Here is a 12,854-nt window from a genome sequence, read left to right on the forward strand (position 1 = left end):
TAGTGTATTTCTTCTTGAATAACAGTGTCATCGTTTTGGCAGTAAATAGTGTTTATCAAAAGGGAAATGTAAGAAAGAAAAGCATTTTAACTTAACCTGTACTGTACTGAAGTTTTGTTTATAAAGTGCTGCTGTTCTTCCAGAAAGAGCAATGACAAATGCAATGCAATGTAATGTCATGAATTACTGATGTTTTTGGAATCACAATGGTGAGAAACAAAATCATGCACTTATGCTATATGTTTGACAAAATTGTCTTGCTTCTGACAGAAAAGTATGCGTCAGTGTGACGTTCAACGTCTGATATCTTGCACAACTCGTGCGAAAGGTGTTTGTTTCAGGTGCACTTCTCTCGGTTTGTGAGATATTCTCAGCAGTTTGAATGTAAGATGCTAAAATAATTATGGATTTCATACGAATTTTGTTCCCTCACATACGGGACAATTCCGTTTTATATGTGACGGTTGGTAACCCTAGTTCCCAGTTTTATTGAGCACAGTTCATCAATTGCACATTATTTTGAGGAATAATCTTTCCTCAAATTGTAATAACTTGCCTCTGGCTCTGAAACAACTGTCCTTTCGGCTGACATTACCTAAAGGCTAGAGCAGGGGTTTTCAAACTGGGGACCGGGGTCCAGGGGGCCGTAAGGGGAGTCTGCAGAAAACTTCGGAAAAAGAAAGGGTTAAAAAAAAGTTATTACCTTTTATAGTTAGTAGAAAAAAGATATGCTGTCAACTTAAAGATGCAGTATGTAACAATTTTCATGTAATATTCGCCTTTTTTATGCCAATGTGTGAACGGCTTGTAACGCAACTTAAAAAATTAGCCCTTCCCAGACTTCCTAGGTTGCCTATTAAAGCCTGTAGACTCATTTTCATACGAAGGGAGCGGGTCGGTTTTGCCGGGAAAATCCAAAGGATGTAACGTTTATGCGCGCTCCCGAGAGCCTTGCCTCAATAATAGCTTCTCTTCCGCTATTCAACAGCGACAACAGACAGTCTGCAACACTAGGTAATGTTATGTTAGAGATGGAATCCAGCAAATATCAAACACCGACTCCTACACACACACACAAAAAAAAAAGCGTCTGGCTAAGCGGGAACATGGTCGAGCGAAAACTAGAGTGAGCATCGGCAGGGCATTTGATTCCTGGAGGGACCTTCATTTGGTTTTGGGGATCAAAACCGACCCTGAATTGGCATTCTTCTTATTGGACAGGTAAGCTTACATAACTGCAAAGCATGTGAAATATAGTGCCATAAGGATTGATCTGTGTAATTTTAACTAACTCAATCTTGCCTGCTAACGATGACGAATTGCAAGCTACCTTGCTTCATAACTTTCAAATAATTTCAACGATCTCTGACTAAAAGTCAGGTATACAGGATAAATTTAAGCAAATACGCTGGTTTCTTGATCGTAGTACAACATATGACATACAAAACATACAATAGTGCAACATAACTGCAGTGCAACAGTAAACTGTCTGGTATAGTTCGGTAGTATGTAGCTGTATGTGTGTATCAGTATACTATGTTAGCTGATAAGTAGTTTTAGTTTAGTCTCAAAGTTTGTAGAAATTCAATCATAACTGTGTAATTTTAATTATGCTACCTCATCTGTCAGCATGATGCCGGTGAATCACGTTCAGTCTCTTTGTACGTTACGACATTGTTTTGGCCGATGCTCGCACGCTCATGTCCCTATGGAGTGTGTACACGAGCACGAGCAACAGGTAGCTGGCTGCAGTTCACTTAACGGCCACAGGTGTCATTCATAACAAGGGTTTCTGAATCTTACATACTGCACCTTTAATACAAAGTAAATATTTTCAAGATAATGTTTTTATAATTTCTTTTGGCTTTATTATAATGACAATGTAAATGGCAATTATTAAATTTGGCAAACAATATGTTGTTTTTATAATGGCACTCTTACTAGTGTAAATGGGTCATTATATAGGAAAATACAGGGCTGCCATTATATTTTATGATGGGGATCCCTCGCAAGGGGATCCTAATTTTTAGGGGGCCCATTGCATAAAGTTTGAAAGCCCTGTGCTAGGGTACACTTACGATGATGCACAAGGATGCAAACTGTGCATGTCTAGAAAAACTAGGCTGCAGACTGCTGATGACGAAATGTACGTACAGACATGCGGAAAACCGAAGTATACTTTGGCCTTAAGCCATGCAGATTATTAGTTAATTTTATCCAATAACCAAATAGCTATTTACTTATTGTTTTAGGCTACAGTTGTAGGTAATGCAGACTTTCTAAAATCTTGCAAGTAGTTAATGTCAATCATTTGCACAATGATGATTCTAACATTAAATATATTACAGCTTCATTTTCTGTTAAAGCATGATTTTCTGTAAAGCTGCTTTGAAACAATGTGTTTTGAAAAGTGCTATACAACTAAAGATGACTTGACCTATGGCGGAGTCAAGTGCAGTTTAATGCTGGTTAACGTTAATGTAATAAAAATGGTTCCAACAATCATGGAAAAACTGGGAATATCAGGGAATTTTTCAATTGTGATTTTTCAGAGTTTGAAAAGCCATTGAAATTCATAATATCCTAAAAAGGTATGGAAATTTCTTAGTGATTGTACATTTTTCTAGTTGTGCTCGGTTCTAAAAAATGTCTTAATGCATGGAAACCCTGAATAAAGGCTGCAGCAGTGCTATCAAGTAATGACAGATTCGAAGATAAAACATTACGATTGGGATATATCAGGAGGCTCTCAATGGTAAACTTGACCTTTAACCTCCACGTCTCGATCAAAAAGCAACTTTGAAACCTTATTGGTTTTTTTTTCAGGAGAAGAGTAGTCCCGTACAATAGACTACAAACTTGCATTCAGGTCTAGCTCCATTTTGGTATGGACCGCCTACTTTTCACAAATACTTGAATGTTTTATGTTGGCTTTAAGGTCAACTTGTTACCCTCACATTCAAAATGAGTTCTGTGATTGACAGATAATGCTTTGCATGGCACACTGTGTTCCTCAAAGACTATCTTTTCTGGAATTAGAACACTGGAGTGTGTGATGGGAACGCCTACTGATTTAATTTCTTTTCCACATTTGTCTACATTTGTTTTGCCACCACAGATTGTGAACACTAGAACAGGAGTCCCACTGTGCTAAATTCTTTTACTCAAAAAAAAGAGCATTCAGTGGGTGATACCTGACTTTGTGGCCTCTGGTTAGATGAACTTATGTAATGCTCAGTCTAAGCTGCAGAAATAAATGTGTTGGGAATTTATCTAGAGCATCATTCCCATGTTGAACAAGTGCAGCTTCCCCAGGATGCCTTCCTATGAGACCAAGTAAACAGCCGAGGCAAAAAGATTTCAGTTTGGTTCAAGCTCTTTGGATGAACAAACTATTAAGACAGGAGGGAACTGGGTTCTTTATTTTCTCCAGAACATTAGGCATCACAAGATCATACAGGTTCATACATTTACAGCAATTAAAGTAACTAGTAACAAATGTGCAGGGAAAGATACTTGCCAAAATGTAATACTTTAAAGGCGTTTGTTCAAATCCCTAACCCTAAGTATCAGCAATATAGTAAAAGTGATGCTTGCTGATACCCAATGTTGTCGACCACTACTGTTCTTCAGAAAAGCAACTTCAGATTGTGCACACAATCTAAATTGTGTCTTCCAAAACAATCTGTGTTAAAGCCATTCCTAGAAAATACTCAAAATAAAGCTTTTGTTTTAGAGGAATTTGACATATTACCTCTTCCTGCCTCACAGCAAGCTATGTGCGAGTGCAGACATGTGTCAGACAGGATGCAAATGAGTCATATTATATGACTACAGAGCACATAGCAGAGCAAGCTATAGGGAACAATGTGTCTCAGTCCATGTGCACTTTCATAGAAAGCATTCAAACTGCCACACTTGTGAGGGAGCACGTACTATATAGTTTGTGGTGAGTCACAGGCACTCAACATCCCATCTCATTCCTTTTTGACTGAGTAAAGTTACATGAACGTGCTGTTCAGCAGCAGATAGTTGACACTAAAGCAGATTTAACCAGTAGCATTGACTTCTTGATGACACATTAGTGGGAATACAAGTCAGATCACTAGGGAGAGTACAAACTGTATCTGTATGCTTATGTCAGCATTAAACACTTGACTTTACTACATACTGGCCTGAGGTTGAATGTGATGTAACCAGAAGATCTGCACTATTTTGACAGCTTTTAGTGTATATTTCAGTTTAAAACAAATTGTAGACTGTCTCTTGGCAATTCTATGCTGAACTAGATGTGCATTTTTTGAAAGACATACATGTATCGGTGCTTTAAAGGCAGCAAAATAATTGTGTTTTAGGCTTTAGTTCTGTCTAAATGAAATGCTACATTAGAGTCGTCATTGCTGTTGTCATAACACTGAGCATGCATCTTGTTTACTGTCCGCTGTGCATGAAAATCACAATATGTCACTGTCTTTGGAGTTTAAAGGTGGCTATATGGGTAGGGGCCTGGGTAGCTCAGCGAGTATTGACTACCACCCCTGGAGTCGCGAGTTCGAATCGAGGGTGTGCTGAGTGACTCCAGCCAGGTCTCCTAAGCAACCACATTGGCCCGGTTGCTAGGGAGGGTAGAGTCACATGGGGTAACCTCCTCATTAGTGGCTCTTGCTCACAATGGGGCATGTGGTAAGTTGTGCGTGGATCGTGGAGGGTAGCATGAGCCTCCACATGCTGTGAGTCTCCGCAGTGACATGCACGACAAGCCACGTGATGATGCGTGGATTGACGGTCTCAGAAACGGAGGCAACTGAGACTTGTCCTTCGCCACCCAGATTGAGGTGAGTAACCGTGCCACCACGAGGACCTACTAAGTAGTGGGAATTGGGCATTCCAAATTGGGAGAAAATGGGATAAAAAATAAAAAAAAGGGTGGATATATGGTTAATTAGGGGCCAAGCACAGAAGGTGCTGTAGCCTCTATTGTATACATTAGTATTATGAATTATTATTCTTCCTCCCAATGGGAGGCTATGGCAGCCCATAGAACCGTACATAGGAAAATGATGACATTTTGCACACTGATAGAGGTGGTCATGAATAGCCCCCATACCAGATTTGGGGTCTCTAGGACATACTCTATATCACCACCACCATGTCAAAATGCACTTTTCTTTTGTGCGTATCTTTTTAACCATATGTCCTAGAAACAAATTTCATTTTGCATCTGATTTTCTCCTACTGATGATTTTGAAACAAAACTTGGTATACTTCATCAGGACCATGATCTGAGGGTACTTGCACAGTTTGGAGACCACCTATGGGAAAAATTGCTATTTTTGCCTGAAACTTTTGAAACATATATCCTAATCATGAGGATTTCAATGATACCAGTTTCCCCCATTTCATCCATATTGCCTCTCTGCCATATTGAGTTTTATAAAAAAAAGTGATAAATCTTTATGAAAAATTGGTATGCATCATCGACATCGAGTCCTGAGGATAACTAAGAAGTTTGGAGTCAGCGCCACCTATAGTTCAAAAGATAACCAACACATGTGTGCTGACTTTAACCTCAGGAAGTCTCTTTGCCACTTGGCGGGCACGTCAACTGAGTAGATCAGTGTGTTAAAGCACTGGTTTTTAGTTTCAAGGGTTGTGGGTTCGAATATCCACCTCTGCAAGTCATTCTGTAAAAAGTTCTGTAGTTCTGCTGATTTTTGTATTGTGCTTACTGAATGGTTGCTGGGCATATCCACAATCAAATTCTGAATTTGATCTCTGTTGAAAAGTTACATGAATACAAAGTTGATAATGGTGACTTGTGTTTGACTGTAAAAAACTTCTTAGCATAGTATGTTCCTTTTGGTGGCTGTTAGCCCAGCAGCTGAGCGGACCAGTGGTTAGAGCCATGAAATGTCAAACGGATGGCTCCCAGTTCGATCCTGCCCTGAGACAAGATGCGAGTTGGTGTTACTTTGTTGTGCGGTGTTGTGCAGTGGTTGCCATGCTGATGCTTGGCCCCATAATTGCTGCTTGCAGCTATATCTAATGATTGAAATTCCAAATGTAAATTGCAATGACGTCATTATTGTTAATTCAGTTTTGAAGGACAAACATTCTGTCAATGTAAATCAAAGGAATATTTTCAAACTTTAATGTTAAATCTCAAAAATAGTTTATAAAAAGTAAAAATAAATATCATGTGTAAGATCAAAATAATCTACAAAACAAAGCTTGAATGGAGTCTCTTCATTAAGAAGTTTGAGGTAGAAAATTATTTAAAAAATTGTGGAGAAAAAAATTACAATATAATTTTTTAGGGATATAAATACAGTATTGCCTTGTAAGCACTGTAATTAGTTAACATCAACAGGCATCAACAAACATTGTCCTGTCAAATGTCGGTGCAGAAAAATGTCTCCCCTGAAACTATTCCCTCTTATTTGATTGTACATGATCACAGACTTCGCTCCTAATTTATTTCCATTGATTTAATTGTGTACAGAAGCTTTGAATGAAAGAATGTTTCACCTCCCCCCTGGCAAATAAAGTAGTTGGTTCCATTCCAGACCCGAATATTCAACCACAGCCTCCAGGGAAAATGTAAAGAACTAAGAGAGAAATACCATCTATGGGGGGTCAGGCATTCAAGGTTTGTGTAGGAACTGATGTTTTGAATTTGCCGCTCTCCTAACATTCCGATGTTTACGCCAGGATAAAGAACAGAGATGGTGCATGGCTTATGTTTTCGAATGCAATCCTAGTTGAGAACACACAATTTTCTTGCAAGTAGCTGTATGGCATTAGATACCGTATGTCCTCACAAAAATAACTGAAACATCCAAATCAGAAGGGGGTAACCATAAACTTTTGTCTAAATAGTAGTTGAAAAAAATTATAGTTCTTGCTCGAAAAAAATGAGTAGACAAGACTAGGGATGCACCAATACCAATTGTTCTCTTATTATTTCTCTTAATATCTCCAATATTGGAAATCTCTGTATTGGCCGATACCGATCCGATACGAGTGTTGTTTTTTTGCATAATCAGTTTAGAATATCTTTACAATATTGTGTGGAACTAATTGGGGGTACTCTTTAATATGTAAAGAAACACAAATCTGTAACTACACATTATTTCAATTTAAATGTATAGCTTATTAAGAAAAACTTTATTGTTAACTAGTATACTGGATAATGTAGCAGCAAAATTAACAGTATAAGTCATCAGTAGAAAATAATTTTTTTTTTTTTTTGCAATTTTTTTCAACTTGTATCTGGACTTTAAAGGATTCAGATCTCTTTTTTGTTCAATTTAGTTGTAAGATATCAGCTCACTTTTCATTCACACAGTTATTTTTGGGAACCCATTCAACTTAAATATTATTATAATTTGTAAACAAATAATAATAATATATTATAATAGTAATATAGTAATATATCTCAATCGTGCACCTTTTGTCACGGATCCACCGGTCTTTCTCCCTCACTGCAGACACAGCACTCACTCTCCCCTGAATTCTGATTACATGCACCTGCATATCATTAGTGGCTAATCAAGGACTGCATATATACCCCACTTTCACACACACTCTTTGTCTGTTCTCATCGATGGTATCTCTGAAACTCCAGACCTTTCTACTATGTCAAACATACGCGTGTCTTCATTATTGCCTGCAAGTATCATAAGACTGTTGTGAGTTGTCTGTTCATCGTGTCTATACTCTGTCTGAATATTACTCACCTGCTGTTGCTGCTCTGCTCAATTGGAGAGATGTATTTTTAGCCGTTTTTTGAAGACAGAGAGTCTGTCTGCTCACGGATGGAGTTGGGAAGGTCATTCCACCAATGAGGTACAGTGAAACCGAAAGTATGGGAAAGTGTTTTGGTGCCTCTTTGTGTTAGTACAACAAGGCGCCGCTCATTAGACGACCACAGGCTTCTGGTGGGAATGTAGCTCTGCAGAAATGATTTTAGGTATGCTGGAGCAGACCCAGTGACTGTTCTGTATGCCAAGCATCAGAGCCTTGAATTTGATACGTGCATCAACCGTCAGCCAGTGAAGAGAGACGAGGAGTGGTGTAACATGCGCTCTTTTTGGTTCATTAAAGACCAGACGTGCTGCTGCATTCTGTATCATTTGCAGGGGCCTAATTGTACTGTAACAATGAGAGTGTTACAGTAGTCCAGTCTAGTTACATGACTTGATCATGTCGGTTTTGAATGCAAAATATGAAATTACTTATAAATTGAAAATTGGAACAGTCTGACAACTGTGTCACAGTTATATAACATATTGGAAGCATATGCATGAAGAATTTCAGTTGGTTTAATGCTGAATGCTCTTGCCAGGATGTTATCAAAAACCAATGGAGGTTGGTTTTAAATAGGCATAATTATGTTTACCCTAAAGATGTGTTCATTATCAATATGTTGTGGTAAAAGTGATAGCCCATATTCGATATTGGAAATATATGATGGATAGACATGCTGTGTACCAGCATTATGACGTATTGTCAGAGCTTGGTATCAACTGTTATATAACATATAAAAATGGCAAGTGATGTCATTGTGCACAATTGGCCAAAGCTCTTTTCATCACCAGCTCTAATTTGTATACTTCAGTGATATCATGTATCATCTCCCTGTCTCTGTTTTCTCACAGGACTGCTCCAGCTCCGAGGAATACACTGTGGCAGCAGCATTACTGCCCCTGACGACAGCCTTTTACAGGGTAAGTAAGAGTAAAACACCCCATGAAATCTCGACAAGCACAGTTTTCTGTCCTGTGGTGATATATCGTCTATTGAAACAAGAAGTTTCATTATCAATCTAGGGAGTAATTGATTGTAACACAAAGTAGTGTAGTGCAACACGAGTCTTCACTCATTTTTGCCTGTTTTACCAGAAGAGAAAGACTGTACATTTTAAATGCTTATCTCTGTTAAAAGTTAATTTTATCAACTTCTAGAAGTACACTAGCATATAGATGACCTCAAAGACACATGGACTATAAAAGCTACAAAACTGTAATTTTGATTTCATGGGGTCTTAAAAGCCAGGCTGACTGCAGGCAAACTTGCATCTCTAGTTTCCTGCTGCTAGTCATGGCTAAACGACAGTGGCTCCAGTGTTCATTTATGCTGAAAGGAGGTTTCTATTTACACCTGTCTCAATCCGATCCATTTAAGACTGAGGCTATATTATCCACTCTACATTATATTAGGATCATTTGATGTGCCCATTGCAGAATGTAACCGCAGATATGCATGAGAATTACTCTAGCCTAGTTCAGTTTAACTTTGGCACATAGGGAAAAGGGGGGAGGAATTGGCCTTTTTCTTTTTTTTTATTTATTTTTTTGGAGGCAAAAAAAAAAAAAAAGTGTGTTGAAGGGATTTGGCAAGTTGTGGGAATGTGGCTTTCAACACATATTCAACACATAGCCATATTTTTGTTGTCATAGGGATAGACACAACTTACTCTGTTGCTTTTTAAATGTGTGTGCTCTTGCTGCTGTGCTATTTATCCACAGTGACTAACTCTGTGCCCAGGGGAATTCACGTTATCATTAGAAATCATGTTGATGATTCTCATCTCCATTTGCCGTGACAATAGCACTTGCTCAAGCACAGTCTTAAACCTCTAACTTTAACACTGCATTTGGACTTGTTTTGTATGGTCAAAATAACCAAAATACGATGAGATAAGATTGCTTGTCCCATCCAGGAATGGGTTTAAATTCCTTTTGGGATTACAGTGTCCCTCTGAAACAGCACCCTACGAGTTTTATGTTTTTTTGCTGTGCTGTTTACTAGTGCAAACATTGCCAGCACAATACTAGGGTGTTGGTGGTGGTTGCCAGGGCATTGCTATATAGTTGCTATTATTATTATAGTGCATTCACATCATGTCAGAATTACTGTTATTACGAGATGACAACTCTGAGATTCTACTCGAACAGTTGCATCCTCAGACCTCTTTGGCAACACTAATCACTCCAAAACAGATCTATGTGTGGCTTGTTGTGGATTACAGCAAAATATTTAATCACTACATTAATTCACCTATGCATGTTCTTGCAAATTTAAGAACAATGAAAGCACTCAAGGTAAAGGCCCCGATATACTTCATACAAAATTGAAGAACGAACGGTTGTGACATCATTTAGAACAAAATCTGGCCAAAAAGGAGTTTTTGCGTTCATTTAGGTGGTTCGTAACAGCTCGCCTGGGCGAACTTTTATCAAAACTTCTTACCGACTGCTGAAGACCTTCTGCTATTGGTCCACATCATCGGTTGGTGTGACCTTGAGCTCCATCTACCTTGAGGCAACAGCTAATTCTGTTTATGTTGTTCAGTCAGCCAAGATCAATCAACAAGAGAACACCGGCGTGCAGAGTTATTAGCGAGCTGGTGCAAATTTACCTACAGTACATCTGTATGATTGTTCACGTAGAGACATTTTCCAAGACCTTGTCATGCAATTTTTTTTTTTTTTTGGTTTGTTTAATTAGTCTCCAAAAGGAATCAAATCTACTCAAATACTCTTAAGTGCCCACTCACTCTTTTGTTTTATATGCTGCTTCACTCATGTGCTTCCTGCAGCAAAAACCATTCACCATCTGCTCATAATTTGATATGCCTATCTTATCATTCTTTTGTCTGCATTTTGCCCATTTACACATCTTTGCAGTCGTATCCGTGTTATCATAAATTAAAATAACAGAGTGTAATCGGCGCATATTATGGCCGCATGTAGCATGTTAGCTCCTATTTTAATGTAACTTTAAACACCTCCCACTGCGGTGTGGCGGGTGTCTGAATGTTCACAAACAGTGTACCTTTGCTCAGCTGTTTTGAACTTCTTTTTACCCCTGAACAAAGAAGAACTTCTCCGGAAGTATAACAGTGGATAAGAAAGTGTTATATCAAGCAGAAATATATGTAAACTACCTTTAACTTTTGAGGTCACTGCCATTTTGGTTCTTTTTACGTGAAGTCACAATGGTCAGAAAAGTCAGAACAGTCATAGATTTTACGTTTTACATAGTTACTGTAATTCCGACATGACATGAATAGTTGCTATTTGCTAACTAGGGTGTTCTGGGTAGTTGCCCAGTCAATGGAGCTCACCCCCAAGTCTCTTATGATATTCTGGTCCTTAGATATGGCTTGGGTGCTTTCTTCAATCTAATTGTTGTTGGGGTTTTTTGCGCATTTTATCCTCCACCAGTCAAAAATGGTAAGTTAGTAAAAACACACCTCTCCTTAATACACCTCATAATTTCAGGAGTCACTGCTCTCGTCACTGGACTTCCTGTTGCTGACGGCATGCTGCACGAGATGGTTTTAGCCTGCTTAGCATTGTTTATTCTTATTCTCATATATTCATCGTTTTATCCTTTGTCATTTGTGACGAGGATGAGGGCCAGGCCGTGAGTGCGCACAGCTGGCCCTCAATCAGGCTAATCCCTCTCCTCGGCTGATTAGCCTGATTGGGGCGGGCCGTGCACGCTCACGGCACGGCCCCGCCCTCCTCCTCGTCACATCATTTTACCACGTGTTTCGGGTTTTTCCGCTTTTCTACTGTTTCATCTGTGTGTATTTTACCTGTTGCTGCTGGCGCCTAGCTCGAGTCTGTGTTTGTAGCCTGCTAGCTTTTTTAGCATTTATCTGTCTGTTTTCAGCTTTTAATCTAATATATGCCATTTTTCAGTGCGCATCAGGTTTTCCCCCGCATTATTCTCTTATCGCGATTCAACTGTGTGCATTTTCCGCGTGCATCCGCTTTCTATTTTTATCGCGATTAAACTGCGCACATTTGACAGCGTGCACCCGTTTTTCTCCTCGGTGTTACTTGGATTATTGCATCGATCTCAAAGCACCGCTTATCAAGAACAACCATAACAACAAACAATTGCGTGAGGGATTCACATCGATCTCAAACCCTCACTGCTCAGGAACAACCAACAACAACAACAACAACAATCAACTGCGGTAAGTCATGGCATCTGCTCATGTTATTTCTTCCTGCATTGCATGCCGCATTGTTACAATAGCTTCTTCCATCAGCAGTGAGGGATTCACATGTGATAAATGTAAGGAATTAATCAGGCTGACGGAGAAGTTTGAGTTAGAGACACGCATCCAAACGCTAGTGGAGGTCAGTGAGAAAGAGAAGCCAGTAGATACTGTTTTGGATGCGGGTAGAACAGCGAGCAACACACACACTTTGGTTCCGGCTGTAGAGTCCCCGTAGCAGGGCGTTTTGGTGACGTCCCGGTGGCATACTCGCTCAGCAAAGCAACACCACTCTCCCGTTCCTGTTAGGGTTTCCAGTCGATTCTCCCCGATCAGTGATGCACCCACTGAGAATCATGTTGAAAGAGCCCTAATAATTGGTGATTCTATTGTAAGGAATGTGGAAATAGAGACTCCGGCCACTATTGTTAAATGCATTTCGGGTGCCAGAGCATCTGCCATCAGATCAAATTGACATGTGCTGGTTAATGCTAAACGTAGATTTACTAAAATTGTCAGCACTAATTATGTCTGGCTTCGCCAGTTGGAGATCACTAGAGATAATGTTAAAGTGGTGTGTGAACTTTCAAAAACGATGTCAGACACTGTAATATGCTCTGGCCCCTCCCTGCTTGTCGTGGTGACGAGGTTTATAGTAGATTAGTGTTACTGAATGGCTGGATGTCTGAGTGGTGTCTGGAGAATAGCATAGGATTTAAAGACAATTGGAAGAGTTTTTGGGGTAAACCTGACCTGCTAAAGAGAGCCGAACTCCATCCCTCCAGGGAAGGTACCGCTCTCCTCTCTAGTAATTTGGCTCATAGTCTTAATGATA

General features: G+C 39.4%; 1 protein-coding gene across 3 annotated transcripts in view; it reads left to right on the forward strand.

Moving 5' to 3' along the window:
- LOC127412594 (myotubularin-related protein 13-like) overlaps positions 1-12,854 on the forward strand; it is a 179,271-nt gene that overhangs the window by 99,691 nt on the left and 66,726 nt on the right. For all 3 annotated transcript variants that reach the window (XM_051649073.1, XM_051649081.1, XM_051649089.1), the window contains exon 17: positions 8,661-8,729. In XM_051649073.1, the coding sequence (XP_051505033.1) occupies positions 8,661-8,729 (69 nt within the window). The remainder of the gene's footprint in view (positions 1-8,660; positions 8,730-12,854) is intronic.

This window comes from Myxocyprinus asiaticus, chromosome 2, assembly GCF_019703515.2.
Source record: "Myxocyprinus asiaticus isolate MX2 ecotype Aquarium Trade chromosome 2, UBuf_Myxa_2, whole genome shotgun sequence".
Classification (NCBI taxonomy): Eukaryota; Metazoa; Chordata; class Actinopteri; order Cypriniformes; family Catostomidae; genus Myxocyprinus; species Myxocyprinus asiaticus.